General features: G+C 39.7%; 1 protein-coding gene across 1 annotated transcript in view; it reads right to left on the reverse strand.

Moving 5' to 3' along the window:
- Positions 1-24,007, reverse strand: part of GALK2 (galactokinase 2) — a 289,559-nt gene that overhangs the window by 237,429 nt on the left and 28,123 nt on the right. The window contains exon 2 of the mRNA XM_089670313.1: positions 256-344. Coding sequence (XP_089526439.1) covers positions 256-344 — 89 coding nt within the window. The remainder of the gene's footprint in view (positions 1-255; positions 345-24,007) is intronic.

Genomic DNA, 24,007 nt, shown 5'->3' on the forward strand with positions numbered 1-24,007 from the left:
TAACCAGTTGGTACCTGAGACAATTTGACTTGTTTCTTGCCACAAGTAAAAATCGCTTTCTGTCAAAATAGCCAAGTGTTCTAGAGTTCCTGATATCATGGTACTACATTATGATTTATAATATCTGTTCTTTGAAATCAGCACCGTAGACATATACAAAAAAACATTATTCATAGAGTATAAAACAAGAAACATACTATATAGAATAAAACAAACTGCTATGAATAGAACACTTATTAAAGATCAAGATTTTACCTATCAGGTTTACCCGTCCAGATGCACGTGCATAGAAGGATGGCTCACTGCCATATTTAGAGATGAACAGTTCTTTCAGTTTAAGCAACCTGAAAAATGTAAGAAAATAAATATACTGATATATTTTTTTGCAATCCAAAACAGATAATTGTAAGGGCTCGTTCACACCATAAGTGCATAAAAGCTGATGGTAAAACTATGCAGATTTCACTTCAGAGACACAAGTTTACATCATTTTTCATGCACAGACTGACATCACATCCTGTGTCCTCATATCCTGTGTCATCACCTCTTCATCAATGCCCCCCACCATTATTGACCCCTTATCTGTCCCCCATCATCAGTGTCTCCCATCATCGGTATCCCTTTATCTGTCTCCCGTCATCAGTGCCCCCTTATCTGTCCCCCATCATCAATGTCTTTTCATCTGTCAGTGTCAGCAACATCCCCCCTTTCCACCATCATAGACCAAGTGGCAGCATGATCCCAGCCAGCATCTGACAGGAGGAAAGGTAGGTGGGAAGTACAGACTCAAAGCACTCTGCTTTCCCTCCCACTTCCTGTCATACAGGGTGAATGCAGAACGGTGCTGTCCATTTTGCCTGCATTCCTGTGGAGATGTGAGAAAAACTGCAGACATTATTAAAATAAAAAAAAATATTCCTGTAAGATTACATGTCACATTACCTTATTTTTTGCCTTTAACCATTTGACAACCAGGCTATAGCGTGGTTGTTACGTTCTAGGAGGGCGTCATATGGCGCCCTCCCAGAATGCGCCCCCAGCGACGCGCACCCGGCACTGTTTGTGATCACTGTGTCCAGCTGATTACATGACAAGGTAAAAGTCCAATCACAACAGCCTTTTACCACGTAATCAACTGTGTCCAATGACACAGCTGACGACAAAATAAACACAGTTGTCGGTAATTGGCAGCACTTTCCTCACATTGTCACAGCGTGAAGAAAGTACTACAGATAACCGTCAAGTGTCACAGAGGACATCTGCATGTATAATCAGTCCCCCGATTATCAGTACAGCCCCAAAAGTGCCCAGCAGTGGCGCCCATCAGTGCCCAGCAGTGCCACCCATCAGTGCCCCCTATCAGTGATGCCAGTCAGTGCCCATCAGTGCCTCCTATCAGTGCAGCATCATCACTGCCTCCTCATCAATTCCCACCAGTGCCGCCTCATTAGTGCAGCCTATCAGTGCTCATCAGTACTGCCTATCAGTGCAGCCTCATCAACGCACATCAGTGAAGGAGAAAATTTACCTGTTTGCAAAAAATAAAAAACCCCGTGGCAATTAAATACCACCAAAAGAAAGCTCTATTTGTGTGAAAAAAATTATAAAAATTTCATATGGGTATAGTGTTGCATAACTGCGCAATTGTCATTCAAAGTGCAAAAGCGCTGAAAGCTGAAAATTGGCCTGGTCAGGAAGGGGTAAAAGTGTAGGCAAGTGGTTAAAGAACATCTTCACACATCTGTAGAAAAATTAAAAGTCAGAAGGTACAAATACTGTAGCTGCTGACTTTTAACCACTTGAATACCAGGTACTTTCACCCTTTTCCAGCCCAGACCAATTTTCAGCTCTCAGAGTGTCAGGGCTGGGCTCCTGCTACTTAACAAGCAGCTATTTTCTTTCAGTGCTCAGTAGCTGCTCAGCTGTCAGTTAATTACCAGCCACTCATTTCCACAGTTACTCACCTGGATATCATTACCTGCCTCATTAGTCCAGCCTACAGCCAGCCCTTTTGCTATTTTAACAGCTTAGCTCATTTCCTCCTTGCCCTTGTGTGGTCTATGATCTCCAGTGTGTTCCTGCCTGTATTCCTGTGTACAACGTGGTCTGGCTGACTTCTCTTCTGATTCCCGTTCCTGATTTTTGGCTCCTGACTATGCTGACTTCTGGTTTCCTGATTCTGGCTTGTCTGATAACCTGCTCTGGCATCCAAACCCTGGGTTCTGTTTTGACTACGTTCCTGATCTTTATTATATTTGCTATTTTAGGAACTGTTCTGGGCTCACAGAATTAAACCAGAAGGCCTGAACTTATCATCCCTACATGAACATGCTGGTAGCCATTTTGTTCTTTATATTCTGTTTTCATGGTTTCTGAACAAAGGTTCTAACAGCAGGCATTCCCAGTTTCCTTCAGCATACTTTCCCAGGTTATACATTTAGGGGGTTATAGTGGTATCACACAGCTACAAGATAAAGACTGGACATGATACCAAGTTACAAGATTAATGGACAAGTCCATGTCTGGATAGAACAAAAGACAAAGAACTATTCACCATTATTTTTTGTTACCTGAACGTCTGGAAATGGGTTCATACAAAACTTTACAATGCATAAGGTGGTGTTATTATTATTTGACAGGATTATTTTAATCAAAATTGTCGATTGTATTAATATTATACAGTATTTATATAGCGCCAAAAGGTTTACTCAGCGCTGTACATTGTACTATTATTGCATGAAATGAATACTTGCTTACTTAAGTCATTTGAATTTTTATATTACTATATGCTATCTCTGTATACATATATATTTTATCTATATTAATTGGTTTTAACAATTAATACACATTGGTGTATATTGTGGATATTGTATTTTCAACATTATAAAGAATTATTTTGCGTTCATTATACTACACTGTCTGTATACTAGAGAAGACGTTAGATAATTAAGAAGTCTCAGTACATATGACCTCAAAGGATGTCTCTAAGATGTATAGATAGAATTTTTTCTTCAGAATTACCTAAGTAATACATTATTTTCAGTGACATTGGTCCCTGTATGTCTAAGTCTGTCGAAAAAAACTCTTAAATTTAAAGTATTTTTACAAGCTAGGGGTTAAGAGTCAACTTTTGACAGGACATAGGAAAAATCAGAATAATTCCTAATCCTATACTGCCCCCTTCAGGTAATTAGGAATGAAAATGACACCTAGTATGACATCATAATTAGGCGAGATAAGCTTTGCCCGCCTAGGTTTTTTAGTGAGATAAAAATTAGGAGAGGGACAGGGAAGACCGACAAGACAGGAGACAAGAAAACAACAGACGGACACTAACACACATGAAACTGAGCTGACTGAAAGCTGACATCACTGACACCATAGAATCCATATTTTTAATTTATAACTCATTTTTATGCAAGCAGTTTGTACCAGCCTTATATCTCCAGCTAAACCGTTTAGTCTGATAACGGTTATTGTTAGCACCGGAGTTGATGTGAAATGATTTTAACTACAGTATAAATTATTTTCATTTCAATTCTCTGGGGGGAAGATTTTTTTTTTTTTTTAATATTCCTGAAGTTAATGTAAGCTTCTAATCAATGGTCTAGCTGGGTATATATGATACAGTAGAGAACTTAGTGTAACATTTGTTTGTGACCTCAAATAGATTCTGAGCTTATTGGATTGGTCTGTGTATGGTATTCTAAATCAATTCATGCCAATGTATACGTTGAGCTTTGAATGTCTGGTTGTAGAGAGATCATGTGGTCAATTTGCATAGCCATTGTCACATGTTGCTGAGTTACTGACAGTTTCCTACACTGCATTTCTAGACAGTTGATTCTAATTCATTAATATTTGAAAATAATTTCTGGTTTGAATTTCTAACCATTATTTTGGATTAGATCATTGCACTCTTATTTTGAATTGTTTATTATTTCTCATCACCTATTATATTTCATTAACATTTTGCGCTGATTTTTATTATTAATATATTTTTTTGCACATTATTGCTTTTTATTTCATCACCAAATTAGCACAAACAAGGAACCCAGATTATAAATTGATTTGTAAAGATTAGTAGGGAATCCCCTTAATTACAGATCCCTGCCTGTTTTCATAAATTACAGTTGTGTTCAAAATAATAGCAGTCAGACATCACTAACCTGATCAATCACTGTTTTTGGTAGAAATGATATTTCTACTAGCAAGTGTAGTAGAGTAATAGAAATCCAACAGACCCAACAGTCATGACATGCATGCTGCTGATTCTGTATAATTAAATCACTAATTGAAAGGGGCATGTTCAAAATAATAGCAGTGTGGAGTTCTATTAGTGAGGTCATTCATTCTTTGAAAAACAGGTGGCAATTACTGCCCTTATTTAAGGAAGGAAGGCAGCAAATGTTGTACATGCTGGTTACAGTGCATTTCTCTCTGAAATTCTGAGGAAAATGGGTCGTTCCAGACATTGTTCAGAAGAACAGCGTACCTTGATTAAAAAGTTGATTGGAGAGGGGAAAACATATAAAAAAGTGCAGAAAATGATAGGCCACTCAGCTAAAATGATCGCAAATGCTTTAAAATGGCAACCAAAACCTGAAAGACGTGGAAGAAAGTGAAAAACTACCATTTGAAGGGATAAAAGAATAGCCAAAATGGCAAGGACTCAGCCAACAATCAGCTCCAGGAAGATCAAAGAAGGTCTAAAGTTACCTGTGAGTACTGTTACAATTAGAAGACCCCTATGTGAAGCCAAGCTATCTGCAAGAAGCCCCCGCAAAGTCCCACTGTTGAAAAGAAGACGTGCTGAAGAGGTTACAATTTGCCAAAGAGCACATTGACTGGCCTAAAGAGAAATGGTGCAACATTTTGTGGACTGATGAAAGTAAGAGTGTTCTTTTTGGGTCTAGTGGCCAGAGACAGTTTGTCAGACGACCCCCAAACACTGAATTCAAGCCACAGTACACTGTGAAGACAGTGAAGCATGGTTGCGCAAGCATCATGATATGGGGATGTTTCTCATACTACGGTGTTGGGCCTATTTATCGCATACCAGGGATCATGGATCAGTTTGAATACATCAGAATACTTGAAGAGGTCATGCTGCCTTATGCTGAAGAGGAAATGCCCTTGAAATGGGTGTTCCAACAAGACACCGACCCCAAACACACCAGTAAACGTGCAACATCTTGGTTCTAGAACAACAAGATTGACGTTATGGAGTGGCCAGCCCAATCCCCGGATCTTAATCCAATAGAAAACTTGTGGGGTGACATCAAAAATGCAGTTTCTGAGGCAAAACCAAGAAATAGAGAAGAACTGTAGAATGTAGTCCAATCATCCTGGCCTGGAATACCTGTTCACAGGTGCCAGAAGTTGGTTGACTCCATGCAACACAGATGTACAGCAGTTCTCAGAAACAGTGCTTATACAACTAAATATTAATTGATTCAAAGGAAAGCAAAATCTTCAAACATTTTTCAGTTTATATAGTGAATGTTTGAGTTTGTAAAGAAGAATACAAACACTGCTATTTTTTTGAACAGTCTAATATTCACTTTTCTTCAATTTTTTTTAGAGGAACAACACAAATTTGATATATTTTTCTTCATGTGTTCCCAATGCATTTGTGTGTATGAAAATAAAAGCTATTAGAAGGATTTTGAGCTTTATTCACTTTTTTCAACACACTGCTATTATTTTGAACACAACTGTATATACTGACTATATTCTCAGAGCTAAGGTTCTGACATATTTTGGAGGCCCAAGCGAAATTTGCCTACATTTGAAACAAATAGAAAAATATAATTATGCAAGTATATACATTTTATTGCCATTTTTTGGGTATTGAAAGTTCAGTTGTCAGTTGCAAATACTGAAAATGTCTGATCCAAAAAGCGTTCCTAATAGATCTAGTCATTCTGGTGCAGAATCTGAAGCTACTTTGAGTCAGAGAGAGGCTAGAGAATTGATGAAATTTCAGGTGATGTCTTTTGTAAAAGATAAATTGGACATTAAAGAGGACATTAATGATTGGGTAACTGAAATTCAGAGGATTGTAGGGTATGCAAATGAAATCTGCTCTGGTGAATCAAGTGTTGCTGGCTATCTGTATAAATTAGCTGATGCTAAAACAAAGAAATAAAAAGAAACATGCCTGCTTAAATATTGGACAGCATTTCTTTATGTAATTTTTGAATTGGCAGAACAAATAAATAAAGCAAAATTGGATACTAGGCGAGAGGCTGATAATGTTAAATATTTAAAGAAAGCAATCCATGAGATAGAAATTCAATCAACAAACATTTCTGGTGAGATGGAAGAATTGTCAGCTAACATGTTAAATTTTAAGGAAAAAGATTTCCAAAATAATGAATTGATCGCTTTTTTAAGAAAGAATCTAGATAAAATCTCTGAGGAATTGTCTGATTGTAAAGGGATAAAATCAACTATAGAACGAGAATGTGAAAAGTTAAGCATTGCTAATATCCATTTCCAGCAAGAGTTAGATGTCCAAAACCATGCATATCAAGAACTGATACAGGAAACACAAGAGTTAAAAGCCAGCAGTACAAGAGTTAAACCTTCTTTAACAAGGGTTAAACAAAAGACAAAGAACTATTCACCATGATTTTTTTTCCCTGAACGTCTGGAAAAGAGTTCCTATTAAACTTTACAATGCATAAGATGTTATTATTATTTGACAGGATTATTTTAATCAAAAATGTCAATTGTATTTTTACCAATATTATTGCATGAAGTGAATACTTGCTTACTTAAGAAATTTGGGTTTTTATATTACTATATGCTATCTCTATATACATATATATTTTATCTATATTAATTGGTTTTAACAATTAATACATATTGATGTATATTGCGGATATTATATTTTCAACATTTTAAAGAATTATTTTGAGTTCATTATATTACAATGTCTGTATACTACTGAAGACAATAGATAATTACAAATTCTCAGTACAAATAACCTCAATGAATGTTTGTAAGATGTATAGGCAGAATTTTTTTTTCATAATCACTTAATACATTATTTTCAGTGACACTGGACCCTGTGTATCTAAGTCTGTCGAAAAAAGTCATCTCTTAAATCTGAAGTATTTTTAAGGGTCAACTTTTGACATGACACAGGAAAAATCAAAATAATCCTATACTGCCCCCTTCAGGTAATTAGGAACAAAAATGACACCTAGTGTGAGGTCATAATTAGGCGAGATAAGGCTTTGGCCTCCTAGGTTTTTTAGGGGGATAAAAATTAGGAGACGGACAGGGAAGACACAAAAGACAGGAGACAAAAAAACAATAAAAAAAGGTGACATCACTAACACCATAGAATCCATATTGATAACGTATAACTCTCATTTTTATTCAAGCAGTTTGTACCAGCCTTATATCTCCAGCTAAACCGTTTAGTCTGATAATGGTTATGGTTAGCAGAGGAGTTGATGTGAAATGATTTTAGCTGCAGTATAAATTATTTTCATTTCAATTCTCTGGGGGGGGGGGGGATTTTTTTTTTTTTTAAATATCCCCAAAGCTAATTCCAGCTTCTAATCAATGGTTTAGCTGGGTATATATGACAAAGTAAACAACTTAGTGTAACATTTGTTCTTGACCTCTTGACCTTGGATTGGCCTGTGTATGGTATTCTAAATCAATTCATGCCAAGGTAAACGTTGAGCTTTAAATATCTGGTTGTAGAGAGATCATGTGGTTGATTTGCATAGCTGCCATCACATGTTGCTGAGTTACTGATAGTTTCCTACACTGCATTTCTAGACAGTTGATTCTAATTCAGGAATATGTGAAAACAAATGCTGGTTTGAATTTCTAAACATTAATTTGGATTAGATCATTGTACTGTTATTTTGAATTGTTTATTATTTCTCATCACCTATTATATTTCATTACCATTTTGCACTTATTTTTTTTAATAATAAGTATATATTTTTGCACATTATTGCTTTTTATTTCGTCTTCAAATTAGCGCAAACAAAGAACTCGGATTATCAGTTGATTTGTAAAAATTTGTAGGGAATCTCCTTAATTACAGATCCCCGCCTGTTTTCATAAATTATATACTGATAATATTCTCAGAGCTAAAGTTCTGACACTACTTCATTAACCACTTGCCGCCCAGCCACTGTACATATACGGCGGCAGGGCGGCACTTGCAGGCAAAACCACATTTTAAAACGTGTGTTTTGTAAACAAATAGGGGGCCCGAGTGAGGCGCGCTGCCGCCCTATCTGTCCCGCCAATCACCGCCGCAGATGTGAGTCGCTGGGTCACAGCCGCTCCTTAACGGCTGTTTCCCGGCGATCGGCGGCAAACAGTGACAGACAGCACAGCTGAAGTAGCTGTGCTGTCTGTCACTTCCCTGTCAGCTCGAGGATGAGCTGATCGAGAAAGAACAGTTTCTCTTTCTCAATCAGCCTTGTCCCGTCCAGTACATACCCCCGCCCCCTAGTAAAACACTCCCCTCGCTCCTATAACCCTTCCCTGCAAAATAAAGTTAACCCCTTCCTCCCCATTGCCATTAGTACAGTGTCAGTGTTTTTTTTTTGCACTGATCACTGTATTAGTGTTTTTGGGGATGTCAGTGACCCCAAGTCAGTACCCCCCAATGTCAGAATGTCCGCCGCAGTACCACCATAAGTCACTGGTCGCTGCCATAAGTCCGTGATCGCTGCCATAAGTCCCTGATCGCCGCCATAATTTGCTGATTGCCGCCATTATTAGTATAAAAAAAACCCTAAAAATCCCAGTATCTTTCCCGCCATTTGTAAACGCTATAACTTTCACGTAAACCAATTAATTTACACGTATTGGGGTTTTTTTTTAGCAAAGACATGTCGTAGAATGCATTTTGGCATAAATTTATGACTAAATTAGATTTTTGCATTTTTTGTTACTGGACATGTTTTATAGCAAAAAGTCCAAAATATTGTTTTTTTGCCCTCAAAATTGTCAGCCTTTTTTTTTTATAGCGCAAAAAATAAAAACCGCACAGGCGATCAAATACCACTTAAAGAAAGCTCAATTTGTGGGGAAAAAAAGGATGTAAATTTCATTTATGTACCGTATTGCATGACCGCGCAATTGTCCGTTAAACTAGCGCAGCGCTGTATAGCAGAAAAATGGCGTAAATTGCAGTATTTATACCATAGTTTGTAGACGCCATAACTTTCACACAAAGCAATCAATATACACTTATTGGGATTTTTTTTACCAAAAACATGTAGCAGAATACATTTTGGCATAAATTTATAACCAACTTTGAGTTTACTATATATTTTTTATAGCTGAAAGAAAAAATATTGTTTTTCTTCAAAATTTTTGCCCTTTTTTTGTTTATAGCGTGAAAAATAAAAAGCTCACAGGTGATCAAATTACACCAAAAGAAAGCTCCATTTGTGTGAAAAAAAGGACGTAAATTTAATTTGGGTGCAGCATTGCATGACCGCGCAATTATCAGTTGAATTAGTGCAGCGCCGAGTAGCAAAAAGAGGCCTGATCATTAAGGAGGGTAAATCCTCTGGAGCTCAAGTGGTTAAAGGTGTGATTCATTATTTCTTTGCTTTCTAACAAAGCCTTGGCTTGGGCAAACACTTTAAGGGAGACACAAAAATTGTTGTCCAGAATTGCCCTGAGTTTGTGGCCTCCTTTAAAAAGGGTATTTGATATTCCTGCTTGTTCCACCTCTACTGCCAAAAGCCTCATGTTCATTAAACAGAGTACAAGAACTGTTGCTGGCTACGCTATTGAATTCCGTACTCTGGCAGCAGAGGTTGGTTAGAACAATGAGGCTCTCGTGGCTGCTTTTTCCCATGGCCTCTCTGATAACATTAAAGATGAGGTTGCAGCTCAAGAAATACCTAAGAATCTTGAGAAGTTAATCTCGTTTGCCATTCTCATTGATACCAGACTCCGAGAGAGACCTTCCCTTAACCACTTCCATACTGGGCACTTTTACCCCCTTCCTGTCCAGGCCAATTTTCAGGTTTCAGCGCTCTCACACTTTGAATGACAATTGTGCGGTCATACAACATTGTACCCAAACAAAAATGTTCTCATTTTCTTCACACAGCTAGAGCTTTCTTTTGGTGGTATTTAATCACAACTGGGGTTTTTATTTTTTGCTAAATTAACAAAAAAAGACCGAAAATTTTGAAAAAAAAAACATGTTTTTCTTTGTTTCTGTTATAAAAGTTTACAAATAAATAATTGTTCTTCATAAATTTAGGCCAAGATGTATTCTACTAAATTTCTTTGGTGAAAATAACCCAAATTAGTATTTATTATTTAGTTTGTAGGAAAGTTATAGAGTTCACAAACTATGTGATATATCTGAAAATTGATCAATCCTGAAGTACTGACGGCCAATCTAATTTCTTGAGGTCCAGGAATGTCAGAATAGTACAGATATACCCCAAATGACCCCTTTTTGCAAAGTAGACAGTCCGACGTATTTTCTAAGAGGCATGGCGAGTTTTGTGAAGTTGTAATTTTTTGTCATAATTTTGCGGAAAATGAAGAAATTAAAAAAATTATTTTTTTACATACTGTCACCAGTGCAGTACAGCGTCATCATATAACTGGCATGGAAGTGATCAGGGGCTCTGACTGGTGACAGTACGGAAAAAATATTGATAATTTTTTTTCACTTTTTATTTTATTTTTTTACTATTTTCTATTAATTTTTTTTCTCTTTTTTAATATTTTTTTTTCATATTGCACTATGACCAAAGTAGTATAATGTTACCATATTAACATTGTACTACTTTGGGTAAGTGATCAGTAATTTTTTTTTTTTTTTACACAATTTGCTAATAGCAAATTCCATGAGGGCGATGAATGAAAAACTGCATTTAATACTAGGAGCGGACACTACGAATACCTCATAATGCCCTTTGGTCTCTGCAACTTTTCTGAAGTTTTCAAGGAATTTATTAACGATGTCCTCTGAGATATGCTGCACATTGTGTGGTGGTTTACATTGATAATATTCTCATATATTCAAAATCCCTAGAGAACCACCACACAGACGTCTCCCGTGTGCTAGAGAGGTTAAGAGAGAACAACCTGTTTTGCAAATTGGAAAAGTGCGAGTTTCATTCTGCTGCCGGGTTTTCGATGGACCCAGAGAAACTGTCTGCAGTCTTACAGTGGTCTCCACCCATAGGTCTACAACCTCTACAACGTTTTATTGGCCTCGCCAATTAATATCGGAAATGTATTCCTAATTTCTCTTCTCTGGTCAATCCCCTGACTGATTTGGCCAGTGTACTGATTATCAGTGTATACAATGTACTCACTGTGCCCTGTCAGACTAGCCGGTTATGGAGCAGAGCACAAGTAAGAGCAGGTACCTACCAGAAATAGGTACCCAGTTTACATTAATTGCAGAGGAGGGGGGAAGGAGGAGGATCAGCAGAACTTCTGATTTTAAGTGAGGTTCCACTATATACATTGATGATATTAGGATTTTGAACCACCTGGAGAATGGTGCTGGGAACGGTTTATCCTGGATATGACATTAGTAGCCCCACGCAGACTCAGAGCTCTCACTCAAACAATGCTCTGTAGTATTCCCCTGCTATAATTTATAAGGGGCTCATTAAATAGCCTCACATTTATCTGATGACAACGCTAAGTGGCTGATAATAGGAACTTCTTATAGTGCCTCCACTCTGCATACATTACAATCAGCTCCTGCTGTGTTTCCATTTTTGTGCACTAATGAGTTCAACTGGCATTTCTGTTTAATTACTTTATGGACACAGATAATAAATCATTGATTTTTCCTAAAATTCTAAGTTTGCTAACAAGTAACTGTTATTCACAAGGGTAGAATTCCAAATGGACAAGAAAAGGTTACACTTAAAATACACTTTAATCTGATAGCAACGCAAGTCGCTCTGTTGAATATTTCCAAAAAGCTGCCAGTTATGTTCTGGAACATAGTGAAAAATGTAATTTTCTAAAAGGCTACATAAAACTTAGTGGCAGAATGGCTGTTGTATTCTTTTTGTAACATGTGACTACAGAATAAAACAGATATAAAAATACATATATGGGTTTTCCCCCGCTCAGTTGGTTCTCCTCCTAGGGGAAGTTAGATGTGGTGGTGGTGGTCCCCATGCTCCTGTTCCTACTACCGTTTCCCCTAAAATAAGACCTACCCCAAAAATAAGACCTAGTGCTATTTTTGGGAATTGCTAAAGTATAAGACCTACCCCGAAAATAAGCCCTAGTTGTGATCAGGGTTTTTTTTAAGCCGGAACATGGAGGAACGCCATTCCGCCACCTCCGCCACTGGCCCTGCGCACACCCATATCTACTGTCTCTTATAAACACAGAAGCGCGGCTGAAGTAACAGCACCATCCGCTCCCACAGAACCTCCCTACCTCTGTACTCACTGTGGGACAGGGAAGGAACAGATATCTGCGGGTTCAGTATGCAGTGTGTTTAGGGGCGGGGCATCTCCTCCTGCAGCCTAATGCATGGAAGCCGATGCCCCAGGGGTGATCACCGGACAGTGGGGAAGAGGCGGAGCAGTGAGTAAGTGCGCTTGGTGCACTGTGTGGGAAGATAGGACCCGAAACAGGAGTTACTATAGAGAGGGATTGGCTGCTGACAGCTGTGTTTTGCAAAGCTATCTAACCATATGAGGGCAGTGGAGGAGGGGATGTGCAAAGGTGAGCTGCAGTCAGGTGCTGCAGAGGTAAATTGAGTCAGGTGAGTTGCAGACAGGGTGCATAGGTGAGCTGCAGCTGGGGGGTGCAGAGGTGAGCCGAGTTGCAACCCACCTTTGCACCCCCCAGCCACAGCTCAGCTCTGCACCCCCTGACCACAGCTAAGCTCTGCATCCCATGTTTGCAACTCACCCCTGCACCCTGTCTGTGGCTCATATCTGCACCCTGTCTGAAACTCGCCTGTCAAGTCACCCCTGCAACACCTGACTGCAGCTCACAACTGTCATCAGCCAGCCCCCTCCATAGTAACCCTCAACCACAACTTCTGCAGCTCACCCCTGCACCCCCTGTCCACACCTGGACATTTAAAAAATAAGACCTACCAGAAAATAAGGCCTAGTGTGTTTTTTGAGCCCAAAAAAATATAAGACAGTGTCTTATTTTCGGGGAAACACGGTATCTGACAGAAAGAAAAATGTATTTTTGATTGTACGTCGGAATATTATGTATGATTGATGTAGAATTACGTTACCTTTATTAATATAGTTTCACAGAACCTGAAGCGGGGGCATTTGAACCCACAAAATGTGTTGTCCCCCCGACTCTGTAAGCACACATTGGGAAATAAGACAAGACATCATGAAGTCAGGTGATGTGATGTAACAAGTAGAGTGGGTCAATGACGGCAAACTGCTAAACAGGAAGTTTACGAGCCCGCATCTTGGAAATTCCTGAACACATTGAAAATACATTATATCAAGGTTTTTTTTACTGTGGTGTTCCAGCAGGACACTTTTAAATGTGAGTGCACTTTGTTTTTTTAATAAATCACGCTATATTTATATACTACACTATGGCAAGCGTTTCTGTTTACATATGCAGAGGATTTGTGGGATAAAGAGGAGATGGTACCATTAGCAGCAGAGTGAGGAGGAAAGTGGAGTCATCTATGCAGTATACCTACCCGGTTTAAAAAGGAAAGGCGGTATTTGACCTATGCAATTTGGGTCATAAAAGGAGGTGAGAGTATACATGTATGTCTCTGGTGGAGGAGCACCTATAGGAATATATGTGGATATAAGCAATCAAGAGCACCTGTTTTGTGAATAAATTATAAAAGGCATGGATCAAGCACACATTATGGACTTTTAAGGTGTATTCAAAGTATTCAACGTTGTTGCATAATCACATGGTTTGGATGCTTTAATTCATATATGAGGTTGTAGAGATATATGCGCAGCACTTTTTTATGACATATCTTTTGTGTGTGGAAACGCATGTAAGTGTCAGCAGCACTGGTATACACAGGGATTTGAGGAGTTGTATGTTGTGCTGACGTTTTATTTGTACACAAGACATCAGGAAGTACTCTCTATAAAATGGATGAAATGAGTAATATACTGAAGAGTGTGGGTGAAGATGGCAAATGATCTTGATATTGATGTGATATTTTGTGGTTTATTTGTGGCCAGGATGTTATACAGTCTATGGATGTAGTGACTAAGTTTTTAGACCAATTCAAATATAAGTAAAGACATTTTAAATAGAGTGGACATCATACATACAGTGGTGAAAATAAATATTTGATCCGCTACTTACAAAGAAATGAAGGGTCTATAATTTTTTATCATAGGTGTATTTTAAATGATAGAAACAGAATATAAACCAAAATCCAGAAAAAAACATGATAAAAATGTTATAAATTAAATTGCAGTTCAGTGAGTAAAATAAGTATTTGATTATGACTGCACACCAACAATAATTCTGGCTCCCACAGACTGGCTATGTGCTCATGTGGTACACATATTAGTCCTGTCAATTTAAGAAGGTGCACCTAATGTCAACTTGTTATGTGTTAAAAGACACCTGTCCACAGAATCTCTTTCTTCCATTCAAACCTCACAATCATGGGCAAGACCAAAGAGCTGTCAAAGGACATCAGAGCCAAGATTGCAGACCTGCACAAGGCTGGAATGGGCTACACGACCATCAGCAAGAAGCTTGGCGAGAAGGAGACAACTGTTAGAGCAATTATTTGCAAATGGAAGGAATACAAAATAACCATCAAATGCCCTCGTTCTGGAGCTCCAGGCAAGATTTGCCTCATGGGATAAGGATGATCATGAGAAAAGTGAGGGATCAGCCCAGAACTACAGGGGTGGAGCTTGTGAATGATTTCAAGGCAGTTGGGACCACAGTCACCAAACAAACCATTGGTCACACAATACAGTGCCATGGACTGAAATCCTGCAGCGCCCACAAGGTCCCCCTCATCAAGAAGGCACATGTACAGGCCCATCTGAAGCTTGACAATGAACATCTGAATGATTCAGAGAAGGAATGGGAGAAAGTGCTGTGGTCAGATGAGACCAAAATTGAGCTCTTTGGCAGTAACTCGACTCCCTGTGTTTGAAGGAAGAAAAATGCTGACTATGACCCTAAGAATACCATCCCTACAAGCACGAAGATGGAAACATTATGAAAATAATCAATGCAGCGCTAATAACCATATAAAAGTGCATATAAATGACAGTCTCAGACGTGTCTAATGAATAAACATGACAATGTCAGATAAATTAATAGTAGTGACTGAAAGTCCACTAATGATTAATGCAGAACTAGGCAGAAAATCTGTGACTCCTGTGATGGTGGAAATGAGTATAGATTTGCACTAACCAGATAGATGAAATGCTTGCGCATGGAGTATATAAGACCTACACCTGGTACTCTGGATGTGAATCACTGGAATGGATAGTAGTCATCTATGCTTCAGCCACCAGGTATCATACATCAGGGATACATCAAAGGCCTCCAGAAATACCAATCTCAGCCACCAGAGGGGGCTTTCATCCCAAGCATCAGACATCAGATAGGCAGGGATCAGGCAAACCTTCAAGGAGTGGGGCTCCCATAAACTGCTCCAAGCCGCTGCTGCTCACGCTGCCCTCAGCCTCCTGTGCGCACAGTTTATGGGAGCCCCACTCCTTGAAGGTTTGCCTGATCCCTGCCTATCTGAATCTATAAAGAACAGTGGACAAAAATCCCTCCTGAGATGTGTGCAAACCTGGTAACCAACTAGAAGAAGCGTCTTACCTCTGTGCTTGCCAACAAGGGTTTCTCCACCAAGTACTAAGTCCTGTTTTGCTTGGTGATCAAATACTGATTTTACTCACTGAACTGGAACTCAATTTATAACATTTGTGTCATGTCTTTTTTCTGGATTTTTGGTTGATATTCTGTCTCTATCATTTAAAATACACCAATGATAAAAAGTATAGACCCTTCATTTTTTGTAAGTCGGTAAACGTACAAAATCTGCAAGGGATTAAATATTTTTTTTCCCCACTGTACATATTTACCTTAAAAGTCCCACTTTTTGCTGCCTTCAAATCAATGATGTGTAGTTGGCACCATAGCATAGTAAATAAAAATACACATTAATTTTTTTTTCAAAGATTATAGTTTTTACGTTTAGGAAAGTTTATTTTCCTAACAAATTTCTCTGGGGGAGAGATTGCCAAATAAAATGAAAGTCTTAGGGCTCATTCACACTACTGGTATGTGTTGGACAATGCTTTGTAGAACAAATCACAGTACTTGCTTTTTAGCTTTTTATAATAAAAGAAAATGTTATTAAAGAAGAACTCCGGGATAGGCAAAAAAAATCACCAATTAGTACATCCCCCAACACAAAACACTAAACAGTTAATACCTTTTTAAAATCCTTAACACTGAGGAGAAAAATCTAACTGAATTTTCATAACCTCATCTCTGTAATTCAAAGGATAACAGCATCTGATTTGCCAAAGAGGAGGTGTAAAGCAGGCAGCTGCATATTTACCGTAAGGCAAAAAAGGTGTTTGCCTAGGGCGGCAATTGGGAACTGGTGAGCAGGGGAGGACTGACCCACGAGAGGCTCCTAGGAGGACAGGGCAGGATGGAGTAAATAACTGATGGTAGGGATAGGCATCTTTTCAGCAGCAATGTGGTTGCAGCGAGTTTCCAAAAGTAGTGCATGCATGAATGGGCTGAAATCACACTACACAGAACTGTATGTGAATCACACAGGAACACACAGCACGTTCCTACGTGTGTGGTGTGAGCTGGCCCTTAAGCAAAGCTACACTGCATCTGAGCACCAAAAACACTATTTAATTCATTTTTAATATTCAAAGTAAACTCCCCCATCCATCCTTCCATGTCTTCATACTTTATTTTGCTGAGAAATCACTTAAAAAAAACAACCCCCTAGCATTTCTGGCTGTGGCTACCTTGAGTAAGGGCAGATGATTCATGTAGCATTTACTTTCTGGAATCCATCTGCCCTTAGCTCAGGCATGCAGACAGTAGAGTGTGCTTAGCTAGGAAAGCCCCTCCACCCCTCCTAAAGACTCTTGGGATGTAGAGCATAATTTGCCTAAGCATGGAAATCAGGATGTAACTGACAAAATGTACAAAAAAAAGTTTAAAGCAAGTAAATGTGATATACTTTCCTAGAGTATCTATTTACTAATGTTAGCAGCATACAGATTAAAAATAGTCAATGTTGATTTGACTTGAGTTAAGTTCCACTTTAGACTTTTTTTTCCTCTTTTTTATTCTGGTAGCCTGGCCAGCAACACACCGCCTGTTTTAGAGAGCCCCCTCTTTTCATGAAGGAGCACAGAGGCACTTTTGGACAGCAGCATTGTCAGTATGGGGGGAGGAGAGTGTTAGATATACCAGCAGATTTAAATACACTAAATTGAAGCTGAGCTCCAGCTAATACTTTATAATCAGTTGCAGCAGTTTTATTTTACTTTTAGAATAAAGGTTTTACATAAATAAATAAAAAACTGATCATTTTAAGCACCCCTGCCAGTGTTAAATGGTATGTCTCACCTCTGCAACTGAGCTTGTTCTGTTGAAAGTCTAACTGGCTGGATTACCAGATGAAAATAGAAGTAAGCCTAAAAAAGAAAACTAATGCAACCATCACATCTAGGAACTGGTAAGCTGCAATATAATACATGTCTGCATTGGAGTTGATTATTGCTTTATTGGTATGATCATCAGAACACGCTGAACAGCACTGCACAAATGCTACATTTTGCAGCAAACTCCAACACAGTGCATTGGTATGAACTGGAGCAATAAGACAGGGCAAATGACCTTGTCTAAGTTGGAACCGCAATGAGCAATGCTCCCCAATCCAGCCCATCAAGGCTGCTGTAAATGAGCCCTTATGCTGCCACACTTGGCACAGCTGGTTCAGTTTCTTGGTTTGAAGTGGTTGTAAACCCTTACATGAATCAAGTGAAGTGACTGGCCTTGGGTGATACACAGAGATTAAACAAATCCCCCTATATAAATTGTTTCCATTCTCTACAGCCATTGTGCACAGATCAAAGGCTGTTTCTGAGCTTCCAGAAGGCAGGGGACATGGATCTGACACAGATGAGTATAATCTGAGACCAAAGTGGAGGAATTTACCCACCCTCTACACCAGGGGCAGACTGACAAGTCATGGGGCCCCTGGGCAATAGGGGATCATGGGGCCCCTGTGTCCTTGCCCAAACTCAAAAAAGCCTATGTAAAAAGGTACCAGGGGCATCTCATGGGGCCCCCTACTGACCCCGGGCCCTTGGGCAGTGCCCGAGTTTCCAAATGGTCAGTCCGCCCCTGCTCTACACAGTCTCACAGGGAAACATGCAAAGCTGAGGATGTGTACTAGAGAGGGGGCGGAGCTGTCTCCCAGAAGTGCCTGGTGTTAGCATAGCCTATCAGAAGTTACTCACGCAGAAGAATGTGAGAGGAGACATAAATCACTCTAGGAGCTTTTGGATCAAAGCAAATACACACTATAGAAGCATATGCTTTGTTCATGTTTTATTTTAGAGGTTTACAACTACTTTAACCGCTTCCCGTCCACCCTATAGCAGAAATACTGCTACAGGGCGTCACGGGTGTGCAAAATCACGTATATATAGGGGCGCGCCCTGCCTGCGCCATCATTCGTAGCTATCAATCATCGGGTCCCAGCCGGTGATTACTCGCCGGCACGCAGTGATTGCCGAGCATCTCAGACGGGGGAGGGGGGGGGAGAACTGTTTGTAAACAAAACAGTTCTTCTCCCTGTCAGCTCGTGCACACTGCTATGCATGGCTGTGCACAGCACAGCCATGCAAAGCAGTGTACAAAGAACAAACAAGGGCGCACTCTCATCGTGCATTACCGTGGTACACCACGTATTTATTGTGTAATCAAATAGATTTATACTCACAAACCAAAGGTGATTAAAAGCAGAATAAAAAGTCTGCAATGGCAGTCAACTCTGAGGAAGGGGGATCGTCTCCTGAAATGCGTCAGCTTATCCCTAATTAGGGCACAGCATTGCATTTACTGCCACTGCGGACTTTTTATTCTGCTTTTAATCACCTTTGGTTTGTGAGTATAAATCTATTTGATTACACAATAAATACGTGGTGAACCACGGTAATACACGATGAGAGTGCTCCCTTGTTTGTTCTTTGTTCATTAGTATCCAGATTTCCCGATCTTTGAAGGGATGCACCTTCTCGTTTGGCATTCTGAATTCCTTCTAGTCTGCATGAGGATTTGAGCACTGGTTTTGTTTGTTTGTTTGTTTTTGGAATGCAAAGCAGTGTGCTTACAGTGAAGCACACAGACAAACCCCAAAGTAAAACAGCACACAGTTAACCCTTTGATCGCCCCACATGTTAACCCCTTTCTGCCCAGTGCCATTAGCACAGTGTCAGTGCTTTTTATTAGCACTGATCACTGTATTGGTGTCACTGGGTATGTCAGTGACACCAAATCAGTTCCCCCCAGTGTCAGAATGCCCACCGCAGTCCGACAGTCTCGCTATAAGTTGCTGATCGCTACCATTACTAGTAAAAAAAAAAAATCCCAGTATATATACCGCCATTTGTAAACGCTATAACTTTCACGTAAACCAAATAATTTACACGTATTGGGATTTTTTTTTTTAGCAAAGACATGTATCAGAATACATTTTGGCCTAAATTTATGACGAAATTTGATTTTTTTTATTTTTTCACTGGACATGTTTAATAGCAAAAAGTCAAAAATATTGTTTTTTTCTCAAAATCGTCTGTCTTTTTTTTTATAGTGCAAAAAAATAAAAAAAATGCACACGCAATCAAATACTACTGATAGAAAGCTCCATTCATGGGAAAAATAATGTAAATTTAATTTTGGTGCAGCATTGCGTGACCGTGCAGGGAGGGGGGTAAATCCTCTGGAGGGCAAGTGGTTAAATGGTAATTCTACTTGCATGAGGAATAAAATAGCAAATTAAAAATAAATAATATAGCATATACATTTGCTACACAAGTCATATCTTAATTGAATGTTATAAAAAAAAATTACCTTTGCTTTTCAATTTGCAGTGCTGCAATTTTCTGTAAAACGCAATGCAATATGGCAACCTGGAGGCATTCTGTACACAAATGGTGTAAAGAACCCCCCCCCCCCCCCCCCCAGATATGTCATTTCCTGCTTGTGTGATTTTCTGCTGAGATTGCTCATTGATTTTCTGAACTAAGATACAAGTCAGAAATTGAGAATCCCCTGCAACAAAAATGCCATTTTTTGTGAGATACTCTCAAAGGGAAATCACATTTAAAAGGATGCAGACCCTGCCACTTTACTCATTAGAGCCCTGTAGGTGCAGCACGTGATTGATAACTATAAAACCACACCAATACAGATTCACTCTGCACACAGCTATTTGTTCAAAATAAGAAAAGGTAGGAATCTGCAAAAAGTTTGTTAAAATCCCAGCAATGTACATAGGTCAACCATGAAATGTTTTTTTATCTACAAAAGTGGAGTTACTCTTTAACAATACCTAGTACTAGTGCATATTCCCACTGTTGGATTGTTTCGATATGACTGTACATAGAAGCAGGGCTTTTTTCAGTGGGAATGCAGGAGAATGTAGTTCTGGCACTTCCAGCACTGTGTGTAATGGAAAGGGGTGCTGGGGCATGCTAGAGGGTCTATTGATGCTGGCAGCTGGGGGATCTATTGTTGCTGGTAAGGATCTATTTTTGTGTATCTATTGTTGCTGGGGATGTCTATTGTTGGGGAAAGAGGATCTATTGTTGCTTGGGGTAAATTTTTGCTGGGAAGGTTCTATTGCTGAGGGAGAGGTCTATTGTTGCTGGTTGCTGGAGGGTCTAATGATGTTGATTGCTGGGATATCTGTTGTTGTTGCTAGGGTAGATCTTTTATTTTTTGGCTAGTATTTTGTTGTGGAGGGCCCACTGTTACTGGGTGGGGGAGTCTATTGTTGTGTGTGGATCTATTGTTGCTGTGGTGGGGTCTATTGTTGCTGGGGGGATCCATTGTCAATGGGGGTTTTATTGTTGCTGGGGGATCTATTTTACTGCTTTTCTTATTATCGTTAACAAATTTCATATAAAACTATTTAGAACCAGAAAATGATACTTGGTATAATTTTGTGTAAAAGAGGTGGTACTGGGAGGTGGGTATGAGGTGGACCCAAGAGACGGTGATCGGAGGTAGGTAGGGGCGGAGACAAGGGGTGGTTTGAAGGGGGGAGTTCCTGTAGCTATTCTCTGAGAAAAAAGCCCTGCATAGAGGGCAATAATAACTGCAATCTGACGGTAATAGAACTGAAATTAAATTTACCCCATTCCCTTTACTGATATAAAAAATCAGAAACATCCAAATAACACCTTCAGAAGTCCAGATTGAATTGTGTAGATTTGAGTCATATATGTTTTCCATGAGATATATTTTTATTTTTATCACAAAACAAATCGATGTTTCATGAGTACCATAGACTCATATTTCATTTTAGTGCATCTTACAAGGCCCAGTCTGGCTGGCAAATGCATACTTCTGAGTTACTAGGAATAGCTCAGAGGGAATTGCAGCAAATCTGAAATATCAGTTTCCTTTATTTAACTGCTGTATCAGACTGCCAACTGCTGTGGGCAAACTGCAAAACAGTAATTAAAATGCTGTGGTTGGGTACAAAAGATATCATTATATTGTTATTGAGCAGAATGTTCCCCCGGAATGATTTTAGAAGCATCAACCATTTACGTCATCAAACACGGCTGTGTGGTTTATGTGCCAGAGAAGATTTACCAGCTCTTGTGTTATGGAAATCGAATTACGACAGAAGGGGGGGAAAAAATGGACAGACTGAGTCTCAGATAAAAGTGTAAAGAAAAGAAAACATGACTATTAATGTGCAATCTGTTACACTAGTAAACAAATCACAAGTCATGCTCTGCTAGATGCAGAAGTATTTCAGAATACAGGCATTCTGGACAGTCCATTCTACAGAAGTTATAAGACATTCACCTTACCTGACTCTACTGTACAATTCATTCAGGGAGCATTCACGTGTCTGTTGATCTTCCCCATTGCCTGTTGGCTGAACCTGCTAAGGGGAAGAACTGATTGGCTGGAATGGATTTTCCTGGCCAATCACTGCTGCTTTACCCCATGACAGGCTGATGACTCCCATCTGTCTCCTCCCCTTTACATTGGCGCAAAGATGCAAGATGGTTCGAAAATGAACTTGCAACTGTTCAGAATGATTGTTGAGCAGTCAGATCTTGCATACACAGAAAGCTGCTGCTATGGGCTTTGTTGGCACCTGTAGATAAAGCTGTACAAAAAGTATTTATTGTTACACCTAAACTGCAAGGCGTGATGGCATGAACGAGCACATTGCACATTCTTCCCCTTAATCTATCCATTCTTATATGTGCTCCTACTATGGAGGCTCGGGAAATTTAGAGTTAGGACCGCAGTACATACAGAGGTCCCTTGACGTGGGCGCCGTGGCTTACGCATATATTGGCCAGTGTGTGCAAACAAAACCCTCTGCTTTTAACATAAACTGTTAGGATCTATTTGGTTGTTTTGCAGTCTGGCTGGTAAGTGTACTGAGTAATCCTTCGTTTGTTTGTGATTTTGCACATTCCCCCACATTGTGTTTAGGGCAGCCCATTGAAGAAGAATTTCAGGATAAACCGAACTAGTCTTAATGCTCCCTTCTGACATCTATGCTGACTAACCTGTGTAAGAAAGATGGATATACTTACCTATTTTCAGCCCGCTCTGGTCCAGTCATGTGTTCCAGCTCCTCTGTGTAACTCAGCAGAAGCAGCAAGGAGAGGCGGGACAACTGATAACGGATGGGCCATGGGAACCAGGGCTGCTGTTAGAAACCACAGGGCCTCTTACAGCCAACCTGACAGGGCACCCCAAACCACAGGGCCCCTTACAGCAAACCTGACAGGGCCCCCAACACTACAGGGCCCCATACAGCCAACCTAACAGGGCTCCCCCCCATCCCCACCAAAAAACACAGTTTACTATGCTTCAGTTATGAACAAACACAGTGAGTGATCTGTACCGATCACTCATTGTGTTCATTCAGGAAAGGAGAGGGCTGGTAAATTACTGGAACCGATCCACTGTATGGCTCTCTCTGCAGCAGCTGAAAGCCAGCGGGAGGGAAAGAAGAAGAAGCTAGTTTTTTAGCTGCTGCAGAGAGAGCCATACAGGGGATTGGTTCCAGTAATTGCCCCCTCCTCCCCTGCCATGCCAATCACCCTCCATGCCCACGTTCAATTCACCCAGCTGCCTGTACCCCACTGCTGGCCTGGGCCTCATACAGGAGGACTAGTGGTACCCCCTTATCCACAGCCCTGATGGGAACCTATGGGTGACATCACTGCATTCCCAGCAATTGTCAAGTGTTCTCTCCTCTCCCTTGCAGCCTCCACTGGCCGACAATGGAAATCAAGTGACCGCACTGGATACGGCTGAAAATAGGTAAGTATATACATCTTTCTTACACAGGTTAGTCAGCATAGGTGTTAGGAGGGGGGAGGGGGTATTTTTAAGACTAGTTAGGTTTAGCATGGAATTCTACTTTAACTTCAAAGGGCTGCTCTATGCATGAAAAAGACTTGAAAAAAAGTGCCTGTACCACTTTAAATATTGTGCTGCACCAAAACACATATGAAATATGTGTGGGGTACCATTAACAATGAATGACACCAACGCGGCGTCTGTAAAGTGGCAGCGCATTTTTGTGCATTACAGGAAAGTACACAATTTGCACACATTCCCTCAATGCACTGGTGTGGAAGAAGCTTACTGATGCCTTCCAATTACTTCAGTGTAAACAGCTATTTTTGTAAAATGGGACATGTAGGCTCAACTTAAAATAATATATGTTTCTCTTTTTTTTCTTTAACAAAAGTGG

The sequence above is a fragment of the Staurois parvus genome, unplaced genomic scaffold (genome assembly GCF_062004578.1).
Source record: "Staurois parvus isolate SC_StPar_1 unplaced genomic scaffold, SC_StPar_1.0 ptg000089l, whole genome shotgun sequence".
Lineage (NCBI taxonomy): Eukaryota > Metazoa > Chordata > Amphibia > Anura > Ranidae > Staurois > Staurois parvus.